Source organism: Drosophila biarmipes, chromosome 3L, assembly GCF_025231255.1.
Source record: "Drosophila biarmipes strain raj3 chromosome 3L, RU_DBia_V1.1, whole genome shotgun sequence".
NCBI lineage: Eukaryota > Metazoa > Arthropoda > Insecta > Diptera > Drosophilidae > Drosophila > Drosophila biarmipes.
The window spans coordinates 17,337,132-17,358,720 of record NC_066613.1 but is presented as its reverse complement, the minus strand read 5'-3'; the positions used below and the strand labels follow the sequence as shown (position 1 = coordinate 17,358,720).

General features: G+C 44.8%; 1 protein-coding gene across 1 annotated transcript in view; it reads left to right on the top strand.

Moving 5' to 3' along the window:
* The window catches only part of LOC108035189 (uncharacterized), a 34,439-nt gene extending 18,371 nt beyond the window's left edge, over positions 1-16,068 (top strand). Inside the window, exons 3-6 of the mRNA XM_017110679.3 lie at positions 8,251-11,285; positions 11,345-11,740; positions 13,407-13,634; positions 15,597-16,068. Of these exons, the coding sequence (XP_016966168.1) occupies positions 8,251-11,285; positions 11,345-11,740; positions 13,407-13,634; positions 15,597-15,728 (3,791 nt within the window). The 3' untranslated portion in view covers positions 15,729-16,068. The remainder of the gene's footprint in view (positions 1-8,250; positions 11,286-11,344; positions 11,741-13,406; positions 13,635-15,596) is intronic.
* Positions 16,069-21,589: the final 5,521 nt, after the last annotated feature.

The following is a 21,589-nucleotide window of genomic DNA, read 5'->3' as shown; positions in this document are numbered from 1 at the left end:
AGCTATTTAATGAAATATAAATGATATATAAAAGGAACATCATAAATAATTTTAGAAAATATTTTATGAACTTAAAGTAAGTAACAGTGAAAATAATCCAGCTTTAAGCCAAGTGAATACTCTCTTAGGAAAAGAAAAGGACTTCTATAAATCAGCTTTAAAATATTTCTATTATTTATTTTCAAAGTATGAAAATATTCTTGATAAATCGCAATTTTCCTAGCCTAACCTCCCTAATCCCACACCTTTAAAAGGGCATCTTCCGTTCGTCCCTTCTCCGAGTTCCCTTGGACTGCCCACCCACTCGCCTTTGGCCGTAATGTTAAGTTAACGTTGGCCGCTCGTTGTTGGCCGTTGTTATGGCCCCGTTCGGATGTTGGCTATTAGAGGACCATTAAATAATTGCTGGCAATTCCAGAGCAACACAGGCAAGGCAACAGCATTTTTGTGCTTAGCTCTGCTCTGATTCCTTTTTTATTAAAGGCATCTAATTGCAGGCAATTTGCGGAGCTGAGATGGTCAAAGTGGTTGCGAAACTTTAAAAAGCAACATCAACTCTTGTTTAATAAACAGAGAGCGCAGATTGGCCCTGCCATTTTGGGGGGAAAAAGGCGGCTATAAGCGTATTAACAAGGCCCGCACAAACACCGACATAATCGTAATAAAGTTAGCAAGCAACGGGCAAACCGCACACGTGACCCCCTCATATGGATGGACCGACTGACAGGGATTCGCATTGGGCCTGGGCAGGGCAGTCCAAATCCCAAGGCCGAAAAGCCCGACCGAAAACCAAAAACCAAACCCCAAAGGGAGTAGCTTCTGCCTGAGGGACCCGAAAACGGGTGGAATTCCAACCGCAGAACAGTGCAAAAAGCGTACAACAAAATGCAGTTGCCAAACTCTCAAACTGCCATTGCAGTTGCGAAACTAGTCTGTGAAATTAATTAAATAATATTTATTTGCTGTAAGAATTTATTAAGCCGAGGACTGGTAGGTGCACACACACAGTTCCATGTCCAACAAGGTGTGAAACTTCGCCTTACGGTGGCGCAGACAAAATCCAGCACTCTCCTCAAACTGTTAACTTAATTGTTAACTCTGGGCGGTAAGGGGGTTTCCTTTTCCGGCCAGAGGGTCTGGAGAGTATGCAACGTTTAGGAGCTCCTTTAATTGTTGTTGCTGCACCACAAATTGCAAATGAACACGAAACTGGAAAAAGTTACCCATACGCCAACGTGGCGCATACGTAACATTTAACTCTTGCTCCAATAAACAGTGCTTAGAATTTAATCGGGCAAATTGAACTGAACTTGGCCAGGACCCAAACCCCTTTTTAATTGATCTGATTTACCAAATTTCGCAGGGAGAAACTATTTTGTCCATTCCAAATTGGTAATTACGGGGCTTTTATTGGGGAATTCAATGGGATGGTATTTTAGAAAGCGTTGCCAAGAGTGATAGAATACTCGATTAGGCTCAAATTAAATGTCTCAAAATGGTAAAAAAGAAGGTTACCATTAATAGATAAATAAATATTTTCTAAATCATTTTTTTATCTTCTACTTCAAAATAACTGCATTTTCTAAATTAATCCCCTACATAACTGAAGTCCACTTAAAGATCTCCACCTTAAATCGTCCGAATATTTTCCATTGCGGTTAGTAGCCGCAGTTTCCTGGCTTGCAACATTCACTAATCTGCATCTTTTTTGGACTGTCGAGGCTTAAATTTCCGAAATGAATTTCCCCCTCCGGCGAATTCTATTAAAACCGGCTGCCTTAAAGTGCGTAATGAAGCTCTCTACTTGAGTGATTCCAGTTTCCTGGTTGCCAAAATGTTTTATTCCCCTTTATTTCCCCGAAATTCAGCTTGCATTTTGCACTTTCGCCGAGCTTGGCATCCTGCAGCTCCTGTTACGAAGTTTCCTTTTGTTTTGCCCCGGCCTTTTTTTGGCCAAAATTATCGTAAAAGAATTTTACCTGAGCTACGTGACTGCTGAACTTAATATCCGTTTGTCATAAGCGTTTCTAATGCTCACACAGCGGCACACACGAATACGGCTATGAGCTTGTATATATAGGATATCCTTGCACTGCACTTAGCCGGGCCAACACACAGCCGTACTATTTTGACGGGGGCACGTACACCAGCCTGCCGGAATCGCTGACGGGAGGAAGGGGATGGGGCAGGGACGGTACGGATCCCAGGGAGCTTAGATACGATCTCCAGGCAGGAACTGTAAACTTGCTTTGCGCTCTGGCAAAACAAAAGCGAGCGACATTTTAGCTAAATTAAGTATTTCTAGTATTTTTAGAACTTGCCAGCCGGTTGTGCTCTGCGCTGTTGAGAATCTGCAGAGAAAAAATAAGCACGCCACAACTTTATTTAGAGGAAATTTTTAAAAACTTTTTAAATATTATTGAATATTATTGAATAAAAATTAATTTTAGGGGGGCTACCGAAGTCTGCTGGAGTTTGGAGTCACTTTTAATATGATTTTGCACGTGTCTAAAAGTAATCAACATTATATTTTTAGCTCGATAAATTCATCCAGGAAGACGACATTAAAAGCATACTTTTAAACACCTAAAAATACTTTTAAAAATGTTTTTTTCTATAAAATACACCATAATGGAGTGTAGAAATATTTAATCCCAAACTAAAAACTCGTGAACAAATATTTCTGATTGTTTCTATGTATTTAATCACAGGACCGCGAGATTTCTCTTAATGTGGAGCTCTCGATTTCTCCTCATTTTTCTGCAGTTCGCTGCTGTTTTTGTTGTCTGCCAATGCATGTGAAAACTTCGCAAGTAGATTTTTGAAAGGTTTCTGGATGCGGAGCGGTGCTTTAATTGCATTTCGCCGCGTTGCCTTGGCCGCCGTCTTGTTGACCCGGCCATCCTGCTCGCTTTTGGCTCGCCTCCCAAGCTGGTGCTCCTTTAAATAATGCAGCGCATTGTCTGAACTGCAGGTAGATGCGCCGGGACCACGCCTCTACAATGCTGGCCATAAAAACGCCCCCCTACATAGGGTATATAGTGTATACATATTCTCTTGCCTTGCTCAATTTTTATGACATAAAAGCGCCGAGCGCAGGCTCAAAAGAAGACATTTTGGGCTGCTCCTAAGAGACTAATATGAATATATTATTTACTTGAAACTAGTCGTAATTTGATCTACTCCTATATACCAAGTTGAAAACTAATTATAATTTATAATTAAGAGATTATTTACTTAAGAAAACATTTAGGTTAAAGGCTTTAATTAGATCTGTTCCTGGATTATATTAAATAAAGATGTTAATTAAAAAAAAAAAAAAAAAAAAAAAAAAAAAAAAAAAAAGCGCCGAGACTGCCATTAAAGAAAAGTGTAGCACGCTTCTTGGCGCTGGAATGGCCACGGAGATTTTTTCCTTAGCATTTTTTATTCTCGCGGGCAGCAAGAAATTTTCCAACACATTTGGCAAGCGAAAATGGTTCGCAGGGCTAAAAGCTGAGGCGTTGTATCTGGGGAATCGGTTTGTTTTGGCCCACTCAGTTGTGTTGGCCCTTTCCAGAGTCGTTTTCATTCTCGTTTTCATTTTCCCTCGCCAGCGTGGCTGTTGTCCTTGCGCAAATAATTTCCCTGATAAAGGATTTTCAACGCATCTTATGCTCGCTGTTTGCACTTTCGCAATATGTTTGCCGGCAGTTTGTTTTTGCTCACTGCCCAAGAAATATATATTATATTTCTTTATACAGCCTTAAACAGTTCCATTCAAACGAATAGCTCTGGAATGCTTAATGATATTTCTGAAATTTTTAATTTTACAGCATTTTTTTTTTACAATTTTCTCTGTTTTTGATGTATTTACTATATACGAATGTATTACCAGTTATTTTAATAAATTAAAAATCCTCTAGCTTTATGAGATTCTTAATTAGGCATAGTTTACTAGCTTATTATAATGACAATATTTTCCCATTCTTACGATATCCATAGTATTTTCTCGAGAATGAGTCTCCGGCTGCGCCTGTAAGTAGTTTACGCGCATTTAAAAGGGCGGAGCAACAGCAACATCAGCAGCAGGAGTCCTGGGAAGACAAAGGACCTGGGGAAAGGGCGCCAGGACTCAATGCCAGGACAAGGAAATGAATGTTTCGCAGGCCGGCGAAACGTAAAACAGCAACAACAAAGGCAGCAGTAAATGCTGTTGTTGCAACTACCTTAAGATGCACTTTGTTTGCCCCTTTTTGTTGCAATCGCAATTGCAATCGTGGTTGTTGCTGCTGTGCAATGGGCATTGTTTTCTCGTTTCACAGCCAAAATGAAACTCAAATCAACTCGTGCATTTCTAATGCGAATTTATATGTTTTAACCCGGCGCTGCCATCAAAAAGCAACTGCTTTCTGACATGTCCGGCTAGTAAAATTTGTGTCCTTATTGAAATGAGCCGAAATGTACACAATGTTTGCTGTGGACCCAATAATGTTGCAGTTGTAAAAGGGCGAGGGTGCACTGGAGAAAATGTCTTGACAATTCCCAAAATTCAGCTTTCTCAATGGCCATGAAATATTTATAGCAAGGAAGCCTTGGCAATCTAATAAACATTTCTTATAAGCATTATACATAAAGTAATTAAAAAAATTATTTAAATTTAAAAATTTTATTTAAGACATAGGAAATATTTGAATGGTTATCGTAAATTGTTCAAGCTTTATTAGCATCATTGGGCTTAAATCACTTTAAATATTATTGAAGGGGTCTGAAAGTATGCAAAAATATGTTTCATACTTAGAATTGCAACTGCACTTTCAATTAAAATCCAAATAAAATTTTTGGGAACTTTGGAATTTTAAAAATTTAAACAAATCTTTTTGTAAAGATAGGATCTGGATTCCGTGACATTCTGTGCTCTCTGTAGAGATTGGCGAGGGGAATCGCAATTCCAATCGGAATCCCTGTACGTTTACGTATCTCAATCCCTGCTCAGCCACTATAATTTCTTTCTTGCTGCTTTTCCGGACCCTCTGAGCTTCCTCGGCAGATTGCCAGACTCCCTCGGAGTCTCGAGTCAGTTTGTCAGCTTGTCAGCACATCGGGGGGAAAAGTGCCTGGGAAATTGGGAAAGTAAGGGAAGGGCGGCGGGGAAAAGCGGAGCTCACATAGCCTCGGCCATGGCTTGCTTTTGTTACTCATTTATTTTGATTTGTTTACCATTGCGATTTATATTTCTTCGTCTCGCTCAGCAGAATGGCTCAGAGGAGGGGAAATTCCAGGGAGCCGGGGAAAGAGCGTGCAGAGCAATAAAATTAAGCTTGGATTTATTGACCCATTTCAGTTTGACTTGATGCCATTCCCCTTAACCCCTCTGCTTCGGCACTCTTTGTTATGCATGGCAACTAAATTAAAATGTTTTTACTAATCCCGACAAGTTACTCTTTTAATTACTTTTTCTTCTCAAATGAACAAAGCCGCATTGGGCTAAAGGATTCCGGTTCTCCCGATTTCGACATCTCCTATTTTCACTGTGTTTACATTTTCCCTGCTTCGATTTTTATTTAATTTGCCAACTAACCGAAAAAGCCAGTAACCTATTCTGCACAAAATTGATCCAATTTAAGGTTGGATTTCAAATTTAACAATATTATTGCCTTCTTGGCTGGGCTAATTGAATCCTGTAACGAAATTTGATTGGAGAGCTACATGGCTCTGCTGAAAACATTTGCTTTGCTTTAGCTATTTTTGTTTATCTATTATTCTTTCTATCTATCTATTTTTTCTCGAGATACACCTAGACCAAAGGCAATTAAATAAATGAAGGCTTTTGTATGCGCTTGGCTTGTCAAATTTCGGATTTATTTGCTGCTCCTTTTGTGGCCCTTTGTCGAGGGTGTATTACAAGCAGCCGAGCATCGCATCCAACTACAAAAGGCGTTAATTAAATATTTTCGCTCAAAGACAAGGCGGCAACCAATTACAATAGTCGACTACTGCGCGACTTCACAGCGACAATGGCAGTGTAGTTCTCAACAAAAATCTCATTAGGTGGCAGTGAGAAAAGAGAAGAGGGCGAGAAGCAGTTGAAAAAACCAAATATTACTGGTAGATCCATAAATAATAATCATAAATTCAAAAAATGATATATTTTTAAAATTATTTGGTGTCAAAAAGTTTGTCTTATTTTTAATATAGCCCTAGAGTCTTGAACTATCATCTTAAGCTGTCAGAAAGTATGCAACAACAATTTTATGAATAGGAATGATAAGAAGAATTTTTCACTGCATACTTTTCACTGCCTTTTAGAGTGATTTAAAAACTCACGGGATAACTACGTTTGGTCTGTTGAAGTTCCAGTAAACATAAATATTAAATCAAAAAAATTATATTTTCTTTTAGCCGCAGCATTTTCCCAGTGCAGAATCATTTTAAGCTGTGTTAACTGACAAGTGTTAGCTGAAACCCGAGTTACCTTCTGCCCACAGAGCCATAGCCACCCGATCCGCTCCCCATTGTTGCTGTTTTGCATGGCAAACTATTTCGAATGGAGGGCGGCTAATGCGATTAGCGAGTCGAAGGGTTGTCGATTGAAATTCAAGTGGCTGTCGCAATTAATTAATTTCATTGTTCGCAGGAGCGAGTGCTTCCTGCCCGTGGCGATGAGCTGGCAGTTGTTTATTCGATCCGCTTTCGGGTTCAGAGTGCACCGACTGAGCGCCTCGAATCTCCGTGCCGATGACACTCATTAACATGAAACCCAAAGGTGGCCGCAACCCATAAAGCCAGCTCACTTTTCGCACTCATTAAAAACGTCGTTGGCCATTTTTGTGTGGGTCACTGTCCGGATTTCTTATCTCTGTTTTTTTGATGGAGGAAGCGGAAAGGGGCAGCGGTTCCCTCTGGGTTATCAACCCATTTTACGGCTGACGTCAGCAGCGGCACTCAAATTCTTTGGCGACACAAGTAAACCCTTTTCGCAGCCTCGAAATACATTTAAATGTAATCTATTATCTTAATTCCAACACAAATTGTTTGGAGCCAGCCACGTTCGCGTCTTTGGTTGGGCTGGCGATTGTGGCAGCGGAATTCGTCCTTGTGCGGGCTCTTAACCCGGCTAAGGCAAATAAAAGCCCATTTACAGGACCAGTGCCACAGTCAAGGACTTGAGCCGCCTGGCAATTCAAATGCCAGGACACGAGGACAAGGACAGGCGCTGAAAAGCAAAGCTTATCGGCCGCAACGTAAATCACCCAATTTACCATAAATAAAGATACGTACATATTGTCAGTCTTTGGGTGAGGGGGCAGGCTTGGCTTTTCGGTGGTTGTGGGTGGGCTTCAGACGGGTTTTCGAGATGGTTTTGGGTGGGCGGTGGTGCGGGAGGTGCGACCACAAGCGTGGCCGCCGTGGAGAACCGAAAACCGAAAGAGCCGAAACAAAACACCTTATCGCGGGCAGGCACATCTTTAAGTGGCTGTCAACGGAAGAGGTGGGTGCAGTGGGCGGCGCCAAGGACTGAGGAGGAGGTGCTGCTATTATAGTGGCTGGGGCAAGGACCAAGCACCAGGGCAACTACACCATTTGGACGAACATAAATCTGCATGAAGTGAACCGAGTGAGCGAGGGAAGGTGCTGCCGGGGAGATAAATAAGTAGCCATTCAGTCAATGGGGGATTCCCCGAATTACCAGCAATAAAAGCTTAAATGCTGTACAAATAAACAGCGATAATAATAAGCTAAGTATCTCAGGAAATCAAAAATCAACTCAAAACTAAAAGAAAACATATTTAAAATAAAAAAAGATTTTTCATTATTTTCGAAAATCTATTTTAATCTAGTTTGTAGGTTGAATAAAATATTTGTGGGTATTTAATTATACTTATATATAAGCCAAAAATTAAAATATTTCTAAAATATCACTAGAAAATATAACTATTTTATTTCAAAAGTAGAATATGTTTCTACAATTTTAAAGACGTAAACAAAAAACCATTCCAAACTAGCTAAAAATCTTTTCAAAAGCAACCCAACCTAGCCAACTCTGCTGAATTCGTTGTCTACCGCATTTGATTCGAGCCAAATCCCCTTTGGCTCTTGGCTATTACTCCCATGATCAGGCAGCAGTTGGAAAAGGATGAGGCTGGGATGGGGGATGTGGCTGTGGGAGGCTACTCCTAGATTTACTTTACAAAAGCAACATTTTGCCAGTTGCGACACGCCACTCACCAGTGTCACCATCTAACCGGCTTGCCATCTACTCTTTTGCAGGCACATCCAATGGAGTGGGAGGAGCAGGAGGAGCTGCACAACCAGGATCAGGACACGGACTGGTAGGGGAAGCAGCCCAAAAGACGACAGCAGCAAATCGCGATTATGACGATGATGACGAGCACAACGACAAGGATGAGAGTCACGACAACAAACCCAACGACTTGGCTGAAAGGGAGCCGGACAAGGACAAGGATAAGGAGCAGGGGCAGGGGCAGACGGAAGAGGAGGAGGAGGAGCCGGTGCAGGGTGCTCCGGAGCAGGAGAAGAGGGATGCTGGTGGAAAGCCTGCGGCAAGTCAAAAGCGTGCAGCACAAACGACACAATCGCGAAATCCCATCAGACGGGCGCACAGTGAGCGGCATTTGTCGACCGCGCCCCTAGTTGCCAACGCCTCTGCCCACGGCCACGCCTCCTTTGCCACCAACGCCTCCAACCCAACGACGACTCCGGCTGGCGGGGCACAGAATGTCATTTTAAATTTTAAGGACACAATGGCGCTGCGCATAAAAAGCAACCGCAGCGACTCGAGAGATTTATTTCAAAGGCGGCCCCGGGATCCGCCACCGCCGCCTCCTCCCAAAGGAGCTGGCAAAGGATTAGAGCCGCTGCCACACGAAATCAATAAGTCGCCACCGATGCCCCAAAGGACGGTGGTACGGGTGGCTCCTTTCAAGCCGCACCACCAGCAGCAGGTGGGTGGTGATGGCTTCGCCCACGAGGTGCATCGCCTGAAGATCTCGCACAGCGAGGAGGATACGGATTTGGGGGTGGAGCTACGGCGCAGGCCGAATCTTTATTCCTCCACCAACGACGAGGAGGATGCTGCACCCAAGAAGACCTCCATCCTGATCAGCGGCGATGATTGCTACTCCACCATGAACCTGAGCGCCGATGCCGCCCAGCCGCTGTACCAATCCTCGGTGGTGGTCAACAGCCACTCGGCCACCAGTGTGTGCATCAGTGTCAGCAGTGCCGAGGAGCAGGAGCAGGAGCTGAACCACCTGAACACCCTGCACAGCCAACAGATGGGCATGGGCACAGCCATCATACCCATTCGGGGAGCCGGCGGCGAGGTGAATCTTCAGAGATCCGTGTCCTGCATCTCGTCCACTTCGAGTAGCTCCACCTCCAGCAGCAGCAGTTCCAGCGGGCGGGGAAGGACCCTCATCCGCCTGGACTACGAGAGGGAGCGCAAGGGTTCTGCCACCAGCAGTACACCCATCAACACGCCCCCTGTCATCAGTTCCACACCGGCCACGCCACCGCCCATGGAGTCGCCCAATCCTCTGGTTCCCCACGAAACCGAGCTCCTGAAGATCCTGCGCAACCCCGTGGAGGCAGTGAAACTGAACCTGGTGCCGCATGTGTGTGGCCTGCGGGCTCCCTCGCGGGAAAGTGGTAAATCCAAGAATGCAAGGATTCAGGAAGAGGAGACGCCCGCTAAGAACCCCGGTTTCATAGCCAAGCTGCTGCAGGACCCCATGCTGGCCCAGGTGGCCGAGGGCCTCGAAACGGAGACAGTGGCGGAGCTCATCGAGAACTCGCTGCAGCGTCTCCAGCAGACCAGGCGGGGAATCGACATGAGCGGCACCAAAGACCACGATGACATGAACCGCCTGATCAGCGCCTCGCTGCAGCGCATCCGCCTGGAAAGGCAGCCGACGGTGCCACCACCAGCTGGCATTAGTAGTGCAACCAAAGAGGAGGACCGCCTGTCCAACCGGGGCAGCATCAGTTCCGCCAACAGCTTCGCCTCGGCCCACAACTATGAGCTCTTCGACTTCGATGGCGGCGCCGGGGGCAATGAGTCGGATTGCTATCAGAGCTGCTCCAGCGAGCTGACTGCCTCGGGAGTCATGGAAGAGGATGCGGAGGGAATAGCACCCATTAGGGACCCCGAAACGGAACTGGATGCTGCCACGCGCGCTAAGTTCTATCAGCTCTTGGTGGACGCCACTCTGGCCGAGATCGAGCACTCCACGCATATGGATCAGGGCTTGGGTGCGGACCCAGAGCACCACTATGAATCGATTAGGCACAGTGGAGACCCCATTTACGAGGAGATCCATGAGGTTCCGCCGCCACTGCCGCTCTCTGCTCCGCCTCTCAATGATGCAGAGCTGGACAAGAAGGCCGCCCGCTCCATCTTCGAGGGCGCCTCCAAGTATGACATTCTCTCCTACCTGGTGGATGCCAAGGAGCGCGGCTTGGCCCGCGAGGAGAGCTTTGACTACGGGAACAACCCCAAGATTATTGAGGAGGAAGCTGCCGATACCCTGAGTGACCTGGACAAGCGGCAGGCTGAGGAGCGGGAACGGGAACGGGACAGCGGTCAGAGCAGCATGAGTTCTCTATCACCACCGCCGCACAACTTTATCTGCGGCGGGGGCGGGGAAAAGTCCTCCGGCACCGATGTGGAGCGCCAGGATTCCGGAGTGGGCTCGGAGACCAGCAAGACATCCCGCAGCAAATACCAGGCCACGCCCACCGTGCTCCACCTGTGCGAGGACTGCGATGGAGCCGTGGAGATGCAGGTGGGCGACAACGGAGTCCTCTATGCTCCACTGGTGTGCCGGAAGTGCGGCAAGAAGCGCGTGGAGCGCAAGGAGATCATCACGGAGATCGTGGAGACGGAGGAGAAGTACGGCAGGGATCTGCAGATCATACTGGAGGAGTTCTGCCACCCCATGCTGGTGGCGGGCCTGCTCACCCAGGAGCAGCTCTCCGCGATCTTCCTCAACACGGAAGATCTGCTCGAGAACAACCAGACGCTGGCCGAGCGCATGCGCGACGCCCTGGACATGTCCCTGGAGCAGGGCGACGACGACCTGCTGACGGTGAACATCGGACGCATCTTCCTCGATTTCACCCAGATGCTGCACGCCTTCGAGAGCTACTGCGTCCGCCAGGCGGGCGCCAGCCTGCTGCTGGCCAATCTCGAGAAGGAGAAGGAGCTGCTGCGCATCTTCCTGAAGGTCTCCCAGATGGAGAACGCCGTGCTGCGGCGCATGAACCTCAACTCCTTCTTGATGGTGAGTAGTTACTGAAATGGAAAGTACATACTCACACCTGATCCCCTATTTTCCCATAGGTTCCCGTTCAGCGCGTTACCAAGTACCCCCTTTTGCTGGCCCGCCTCTACAAGGTCACTCCCGCCCACCTCGATGGCCGCGATCTGCTGAAGCAGGCCCAGGAGAAGATCGAGCTGCACCTGAACCACATCAACCAGGAGGCCAAGGATGTGCCCACCAAGCTGTGGCGCCGCATCAGCTCCTCCAGTCCGAACAGGCGCGCCTCCTGCGAGATCGACATGATCAACATCAAGCTGCGCAAGATGGCCATCGATGTGCTGGAGTGGAACCACGACGAGGTGCGGTTCGCCATGGAGGGACGACTGCTCTACACCCAGCCCACGGACAGCAACTGGAAGAAGGCGCGCACCATCAAGCTGACCCCGGTCAATGCCCTTTTGGTTACCAACGGCAAGGTGAGTGTAAGGATTCCAAAGGAAATATCAATAAAAAATAATAAATTAAGATCCTACAAAAATGTTCAATAGTTTCTTTCCATGTATCCATGACCAAGGCTGACTTACCCAGAGTTTCCTACCTTTCCTTTGCCCGGTTGAGCACCTCTTGTGGTACCTTTTCCAGCTTCTCTCCACCATCCTCCTCCTCCTTTTCTCCCCTAACTGGGCCACATTCGACAGGCATCAAGAGACGTTGGCCGTTTGACACGGGCCAAGATGGCAAAGGCGATTGCGATGGCGATGCCAAGGCAATTAGCGAGCCTCGCCATCCAGATGCCTCCATGCGGCGGGAGCTGTCAGGAGCTGTCTCGGCTTTTCCGGCTGCCATGGTAACACTTTTCCGTGCGATAGAAGATTTCAACAAATCAGAGCCGGCTCGGCTTCATTGAACCGGCTCCACAGCCACGTGCCACCCAGCACCCACTGGTTCCCACTTCCCATTCTCGTTCCGGGTTTTTCTCCTAATGAAAAGTGCTTATCCCAGCAACTATCTCGGGTCCAAAAAACAAAAACCATTTTAACTGGGTGAAGGCGAACAAAAAATGGAGGAAAGTGGCATCCTGCCAGGGGTTTTGGGATCGTAGGCGTAATCGGCATACGGACGCAGTGCGTATGTCACATGTTTTGTTTGGCTTTTCTGCTCCGATCGGGGTTTTCCCTTTTTCCCAGCGGCCTGCTCTAAATTTCTAACCCGTCCTCGACCGCCGACAATTGCTCAATTCAAGAACGGCCAGCATCTATCTAACTCAGTTCGTTGCCGCCTGCTCCCTTTACTTTTTTTGTGGCTCCAGTTGCTCCTTGGTGCCGCTTCCTGCGGCAGTTTCTCGGGATGACACGCTTTGTGCGTTTGTGCCACCAGAGCCTTATCTAGGGTAGTCCAAAGTGCACTGAAAAAAATCTGTGAGAATTCTAAAAAAAAATTAAAAGAAGGAACATATGTATTTTCCTAAACTTACCTTTCTTAAAAATGGCTAGGCTGCCTTGTGTTCCTAATCCTGTTAAAGTGTATTTTAATCATAACTGAGGCCCCGGTTTCTCAATGTCAGATTAACTTTTGCTTTACAGTCTTAACTATAATGAATTTTTAAGCTTTTTTACATTCACTTTTTAGTTTAACAGACTGTATTAACGTTGAATCGTTGATAACAGACTTAATAAATATTAATCGTTCGTTAAATTAACATCACATGGAGAAAATCAATTTTTCTTTCCGAACATAAACAGTAAGGCCAAGGCAAGACATTAAGAAACCGATCCTAAATATATAAGTGTTTAAATGCATAATATTTTTTTAAATTTATATTTAAATTGTTTTATTTAAATAATTATCAAATTTAGTTTTAGTTATTGAAATTTTATTTAAATTGAAGATATTTCAAAAAGGGACTTACCTAATCTTTGGAGGCTTAGCTACCATCATATTTTCTCCCTGTGTCCCTTGTCCACCCACTTTTAGTTGTAATTTTGTTTAGTTTCGTTTTACACAATTTTCAATTTTTCCTTATTCCGTTCCTTTATTTCCATTGTCGCCGCTCTTGGGTGCCCGTTTTTTGTGCCACACCACCCGCCTGCGACGACAACCAAACCTGAAACAACGACAACCGTACAACTACGTCGGCAACAGCCAAGTGCCAATTACAGGGCAGAGAAGGCCATGTCGGAAAAGCTGAATTTCCCGAAGCACACGGGCATCCGCGAGGCCTCCCTGCTCCTGGTGAAGGAGAAGTGCGGACGGTACACGCTGATCCGGGAGCCGCTCTATCTGGACAGATGTGTCGTGTGCAGCGAGGCGGACTGGGATGATTATTTCGAAGTGCAGGAAATCTCGTCGAAGGACACATTCATATTCAAAGTGAGTACGAAAGCGGAGAATCGAGAGCGGAATCGGTATCGCCGGTATCGGCATAGTGGCCAAGCCCTTTGTTTTCCACTCCAACTGCTGGCCAAGCCAATTCAGTAGTCCGTGGCAGTGGAGGTCCTGTTCCCGTTGAGTTGGCTTTTGAGTTAGAGAGCGCCCCTTCTGACTGCACATCGCCCAGTGTTTGGGCCTCGTTAGTTACCAGCTTAGCTGGGTTGGCCTGGGATGATAGTTTCTGGCCGGGTTGGGAAAATCGAGGGGTGCGGTTAATAGAGCGGCGCAAACACAAGAGTTAACCAACCTCGAAATGGTGTTTTGCCACAACATAGGGCAAGCCCTCATCAAAAAGGTAGTGTCCTAGAAGTTTAGGCAAATATTATAAAGGAATTTTAATTATAAGATGATTGAAATTGAGGAGATGAGAAAGTTGTATCTTATAGGACTTAAGATATGAAAACGAAGATATGGAAAATTACTAAACAATTCCAAGGTATCTAAAAATATAGGTGGGTGCCTATTTATATATACAACCATTTTAGCAACTATACCAGAAATTGAAAACTTCGAAAAAATGCAAAGCAATATGAAATCATCCAGCTTAAAGTGCTTCCCGCACAATCATCTTGGAATGTAATAAAAGTCATCCTCGCATAGCTTCTTCATTCGCACTCACATGCTGGCAACCTTTTCCCGGGGAGCAAGCAAATTCCTTGAGCAGGGATATGGCACCAGGGAAGCTCCGGCACAATGAAGAGTTTACCTTTGGCCGGGACAAAGTAAAGCAATTTTAATAACAGACAGAGCGCAAAAAGCGTATGCGAAAATCCATTCGAAATCTTTGCCCGTCTAATGCTTGTAGCATCATCCGACCAGCCAGCCATCCAGATTTTAGTCATGCAAATTTCCATTTTTTATTTCCCATTTTTTTTTCCTGCTCAGGCCCGGCTAAGCCGTTGGAGCATAGAGGGGGTTGCGGGAGGTCCTGGCTGGGCCCGCAGGCGGAGATCCTTTCAGACGCGCTCAGGCAGCGCACGTAGAGCGGCTGCCAAAATGAATGACATTTATTGAAATACGTTATATAAAGAATGAAAGAAAAACGCACGGGAGCGCAACAAAATGGCTGCGTGAGCGCTCCGCCGGGAAAAGGGGGAAATCGGGCGAAAGGAGACGGCCAGCCTTTGGGACACGGCCAGGACTCAGACAGATTCGGCACAGGACACAGTCCAAAAAATTGTAATCTTATTAAATTTATTATTTTTCCTTTTCAAAAACACTCAAATTCATCCAAATAAAAATTAATTGGAGAGCCTTTTATGCACCAAGAAGAAAAATTAGCTAGAGCCTTTATCAAGCACTTCAAAAATATTTAAGTTCTTCCAAATAAAAATTAATTTAATATATATTAAACACAATTAATAGACTAGATAGGTTGTATTTTCAAATAAATTATTATATAAAATTATAATAAATGTTAAAAAAAAAGTTTGCAGAAATCGTTTACAATTTTGAAATGTTCTGTTTCTGGTTCCATTAACGATATAAAGATTATTTATATTATTTTGGAATCTTTAAAGAAATAGTTGGAACTGCATTGACCTATCCTTGGGGTTTCTTGTCTAGTCTCTTACTAGAATTTCTTTTATCTGTTAGAGCTTTAAGTTTTTAAGAGTGTAGGGCCTACACGATGACGTAGGCTGTTGGAGGCCGGCGGCGCATAAATTGAAACGTTTAGTTCCGGCCAACTGAGCGGCTGACGAGCGGCCGCACATTCACACACGTGCGTTCACGCACTCCGTGGGTCCTGTCAGGATGACATCCTTGCTGGGCGGCGAATTGGTTGGGGAGGGGGAGTGGAAAGTGGGAGGAGGTCGTGGGCCGTGGGTCGCGGGCCGTGGGTCGCGGGCCAGTCAATCAAACACGTCTAACGGGTTCGCCCGCCGCTCTATTTATTCGCAGGCCGAGGACGGCGTCAGGACGAAGCAGTGGTACACCCAGCTGCAGTACCACGCCCAGGGCATGGGGGCGTGGCGGAAGAGGCGCAACGCCCTGGCCAACATCATGATCAACGGCATGCTGGCCCGGAGCTAGCCATCCCGAAGCGCACACCCGACTCCATCCACCGGACCACCGGCGCACCGGAGCACCGGAGCACCGGACACCGATTAGATGGCAAAAGACGTAAAGCTCAACAATTGGTTATGCATTTAATGTGTATTTATGCGCTATTAACCAACGAGAAGTATCGTTTCGTAATTATAATTTAAGTGATATGCAATTGAATCGAGCACGCATAACGCTAGTTAGTGTCTACATAATACCTATATATATGCCTATACCTACACACCTATGCCTTTATACTATGCATAACCATACGTACACACGAATACCCTGAATACAATGCAATAAAATACCATACACTAATTAAACACTTCGAATTGCGCAATAATTGAGAGGCTATTTGTTTGGGGTCTTGCGTCATAAATCCTGCTTGTGGCCTGTCTATTGAATCCACCTGGTGAGCAGTGGAGGCCCCTCGATAAATCTCGTAATTCTGTATTATTTTTAAACGTAGCCCCAAGATTTATGGGGCGCAGGGAGAGTTATCCAGGGCAGCCAGGCACGCACGTGGGCCAGGCTAAGTCCAAAGCAATTCGAAACACTGCCGAAAAGTGCTCGGCTGAAACCATAAAGCGTTGCAAATATTTTCGGCATTATAAAGGGCGGTCGAGTTGATTAAACCATTTTAAATCCCATGAACTCATATTTGGCCAACAATAAAAACACTCAAGTGGCAAGGGCTCTCGGCAGTATTGTGTGTTTAATTACACAAACAACTGGGCAGATTATTATGGTTAAACACGAAGCGGTAATTGTTATGACCAGCAATTGCTGCGACAATTGTACGGGGCAGAAACGAAAATAAATATGCGAACTGGCTTTGGCTGTCGGTCCTTATAGTATCTGTATCTGCGGTTCCCACTGGCTTAGAACCTAATCTGGGGACGTATTTTGCTAATGGATTTTGCGATTATATTTCAGAGAATAAAACCAAAATATACATGACGATATTATAGCTTTTTAGAGCCTTGTTTATATTTTATTAAAAATAAATTATTTTTAACAGTCTGCCCATAACAAAATTGTTCTTATTACCATTTAGTATTATGTTATTTGAGGTAAAAAAAAATATTTTTTTAATTTTTGTTTTCTCTTTAATAACTAAACCCAATTTTCCTTTGTGTAGCCTACATTTCCGGGCATGGCAAAACTGTGGTTATTAACTTTTCATTAGTTTATTAAGCCAGCGAGCTTTATTGTAACCAGTGCTGTTTATCTAGATTCCAATCCCAGACACTCTGCATGCCAAATCGTTAACTGCAAAATGGAAACACTCGACCTCGACTGTTTTCCGTTTTCCCTGCGGTTAACCCACATCCACATCGACAACTACACTGCGGACACGTCGAAATTAGTTGGGTTAAGGCAATGGGAAAATAATTTCCAGACTCGCCTGCGGCGCATCAAAGCCTTTGATGGCTTCCGTTGTAAATTATACTAATACGCCACGTAAACAAGTTCCAAATCCTTTAAAGCTCCGCAAGAAGGCGAAACTAGGGAAAATTGAAAAGCGCCGGCAAAGGCGGCGTTCTGAGGGAAAATATTGTAGCCACTGCCACCGGGAAAGCAAAAGCAAAAGCAAAAGCAAAGGCAAAGGGAAACTGCATGCTGAGCGCAATTATGCTGGACAAACATTTACCAGTCAGGCAGAGCAGCCATGACTGGTGCACGGAGAGAAAATGTGAGTACTTTAACAGGGATGGAAGTAAAAAAAACAGAAAAAATTACATATTTAAACCAAAATTCAAAAATAATTGTATGCATTTTATGCAAATTATATATTATATGAAGCTTTAAAAAAATTTGAAAAATATTTTTAAAAATGTTATATGATTGTTTGTAAGTATTTCATGAAATACTAAAGCTGGAAAAATATGTGTTTTATTGTCATGGCGATTTAATAAAATATCCTGTGCTACTGCTTCAAATTTATTAAGGTATGGTTATGAAACTCAATTTAAAACTGAAAAGTACCTGACATTTTTCTGCGTGCATCACAAACGACTGGTGGCAGGTGGAAACGGTCTTGGAGGTCGGTACTTAGCATGCACCTTGGCTCATACACTCCGAGCCCAACCGATGGCACCACTTTCAGTGCTCAGCTCCGATGCTTGCCAAACACAGACAGAGTCGGAGTCCGGGATCCGGGCTGTGCAGGGGCTCCGGGCCAAGTCAGCTGGAGATGTTGACTAGGTCGTAAACGTGTTATAACAATAGGATGTCACGGCGAGAGGATGCGGGGGGCAGCGGCATAGGCACCGTCACTAGCTAGCGACTAACACTAACGAGCAGTTAAACAAGCTTAAGATTTGCCGACGCAAATAAAAACAGAGCCGCTGAGCCGAAGAGCCGGAGCTCAGCCCCCAATCCCGCCCAGAAACGGAAACGAAGGGAGCCAACCGCCAACGGAAGTGCGGATCGGGGTGCCATAACACAACCCGGGCACGTAGCACAAACACGGCACATTATATTGTATAAGCAGACTTCATTACGGTATTTAAACAGAATATCCAGGAATTGTGGCATGCCAACTGGGCACCGTGGACCCGAAAACCACAAAACTGGTTGAAGTGTATAATACCAGAGTTGCTATGCAACTCGGAGCTATCATAAAAAGAAATCCAATTGAGTTATCAATGGGGGAGAACAATGCACGGGGTAAAGAGCTAACAATGAGGAATATAAAAATATTTCAAAAATGTACTTCACTCCAGGGATACATTTTTAAAGCCAGCTCTTTTTAAAAACGAACTGGGCTAGGAAAAGCTGTATAATTTAATGATTGAAGTCATGTCTGGAAATGCTTCACCACTCGGTGCCTCCTTTTTTATCAAAAAATATTTAATGTTTTTCCTGTGTAATTGCTTTCCAGGGGAACAAATTTACGGGTTTCTGCGGCTGACTTTCGCAGATATCATAATAAATTGAATTACCTGCTTTCATAAAGTCAATATTATTGCTTCGTAATTTCGGGTTCGATAATTAAAACTTTGCGGCACCTGACAGAGAGGTTCGTTTTCAGTTCGCTTTCAATATCGAATTAAAATGGAGACCACATAAGTGCCAGGCTATGGGAAAACTTGCCAAAACTTCAAGCATTTTGGCAGCGAAACTTTTGCATTTCACCCACGGTGCTTGAGGGCGTGCCAATATCCACATACCCGCATCAAAAGTCAAATTGTGAGCCACTGGAGCGGGTCGAAGGAGAACTATTCTCGAGGACCGCAAGCCGGTTCGGGTCTGAGCGTCTTGTAAAAAATGCATCACGTACTTCGAAGGTTAGCGTCTGATTCCCGATTCTCGATTCTCGGTTCCCGACGCCTGATGCCTGGCAATGTGATTAGGCCCCAGGCACACGGAGTGCACAAACTTTTTTTGAGTTTCCCACACAGACATATGTTCCTTTTGGCCAAAACTACGGAAGGGCAATAAAAATTTGTCGCCAGGCCAATAAATGTAGACCACATCCAAAAGCCAAGAAGCCGTGACGCGGAAAACTAACCGAAAAAACCATTTCATGGCTGTATTTAAAACGTCGCGCAGGACCAAAAAACGGGGGCACAATGGAAAAACAGGTGGGACAGGCGAGACTCCGGGTCAGGCCATCCTCCTTTTTGGTGCTCCTGCTTTGACCGTGCGCAAACAGATTTGAAGTAATAAAAAATTGAAATTAAAAGTTCCACTTCAGTTGACCACTTGGCCGGCCACCGCGAATGGCGACACAGTTTTCACACGAAATAGGTCGTAAAAATTATGAGAAAATCCGCGGTCGAAGGTGGCCAGGCGATAACTGCCAGAGATGCCGTCTATTTTGGGGCCTCTATTTGTTTAGCTTTCGGGAAACGATAGAGAGGTTTAATTTAATTTTCCTGAAATGTAGATTGTTTTTGCTTTGCTATTTCAAGTTTCTCATTGTGCAAAAGAACGCATTTTAATCAGTTTAAATAGCAGTACTTTAGATATTTTAAAAGATTGCTTTAAAAACAAAGCTCTTTGTTTTGTATCAAATGTATCTTAATGAATTCAAACCTCTTTATTAAGTGAGAAACAAAAATCACTACATATTTAAAACATTTTTCAACCAAGTTTTAGATGTCTAAAAGTATGCAGCAATATATGCCACACTCACCCGTATTCACTGCATACTTTAAGACACCTACATTGTCACTTGAAAAAGATTGCAAAATTTAGGCTTCTCTAAATATTTTATTTTAGATTTAGTATCATCATTCTTAAATTAACATTACATTATTAAATTAACAAAAGTAGTACGAGTTTCATAACTAATTTTGTTTAATGAAAACATCCAACATCTATAGGGCATCCCTTGGGCTCTCTTTCCTTGGCCAACATCACTGACATCCGTCTAAGGTAAACTTGTTCTAATATCACCGCCCCTCACCGTCGACTTTTTCTGTCCACTTCAGCTGGCTGCTCAATGAGGTCAATGGGCAGGCATTTCATTTCCATAATTTTCATTATTTCGCGCTTAGAGCAAATCAAACAAATCGTTTCTACAGGAACAAAAGAAATTTTAATTGTTTGGCGGCCTTGTCAGCGGGCAGAGTGGGTGTGTGGCTGTGTGTGGGTTAGTGGGTGTGCGTCTAATCAAAATTGCTGTGCACACACATTCAGCATATTTCACACATCGTAGTCGACGGCGAGGACATAAGAATAATGTGCGACACGTTCGGGCATAAACCGAATTAAGTATACGCCGCGTTTGCCAGTCAGCCAGCCAGGCAGTCGGAGGAGGCCGGAGTAGTAGAGCCCGGAGTCGCAGATCCGTAATGCCGTAGTAGAGTGCCGGAGTCCGAGCCGCAAAAACCAACCGTACACACACAAACCGAACACACACACGTGAACACACTTTACGCCAAGTCGCATCTTTATGCGTTGTAGCTGCTCCAAAGTGGCAAGCAAACACCCCACAAACACCCCCCTAAGACCACCCCCAATTTCGCCCACCAGCATGTGCTAAATATGTATGAAAAAAATAAAATAAAATAAAAAACTAAAAGAAAAATGTGGCAAAAAGTTTTTGTGCGCACGCCGTGGAAAGGCCAACGTCTAAGTGAATTTGCCATAGTCAAATTTTGTGCGGCTTGCCTTAGGTCAGGTCTGGCTGGAACCAGGGGTTACGGAGTACGGGTTACGGCCGAGGAAAGTACGGAAAACGTACTCTAAATTTCCCAGCAGAAATGCATGAAATTTGCATGAATTTTCTTGGCCAAGAGCTCATTCAAACCATTTCATTCCCCAATTTTGGATTATTAAAAATTTCAAATAAATCACAAATTTGTCCAGTATCCCCTTCTCCCATTTTTGGTGTATTCATTTTTTTTGGCAAGTCCCAGCCGACAGCAGCTGCCGGCGAACATCGTGACCGACTGCCGCCGAGTTCAGTGTGTCAATCGAAGTTTAACGGCCAGCCGCCGAGCGGTATTTACAGAGAAATCCGCTGACAAAAGCGCGCGCTTGAGCAGTGAACTGAGTGGCTTTGAAAAAGTCTTAAGAGCAAATGAGTGTTGCTTTTGAGCGGGACTCGAATTCTTGAGGAAGGTCTCACAGGACGCCAATTTTCCCAACAGTGGTGGAAAAACAAACTTCACGGGGGTGATTGTTAACTCAACTAACACCAGAAACTCACCATGAAAATCGAGTTCAAGAACGAAAAAGTTACAAAAGCTTGGCTTTCAAAATGTAAACATATTTTACACCTTCACTACATACCTGAGTAACTTAGTGTGGCCAGATGTAGATTTACAGCATTACCATTTTAAAGGAACTTCATTTATTTAGCTGTGGCTCTTCGCGTTCATAAAAAAATC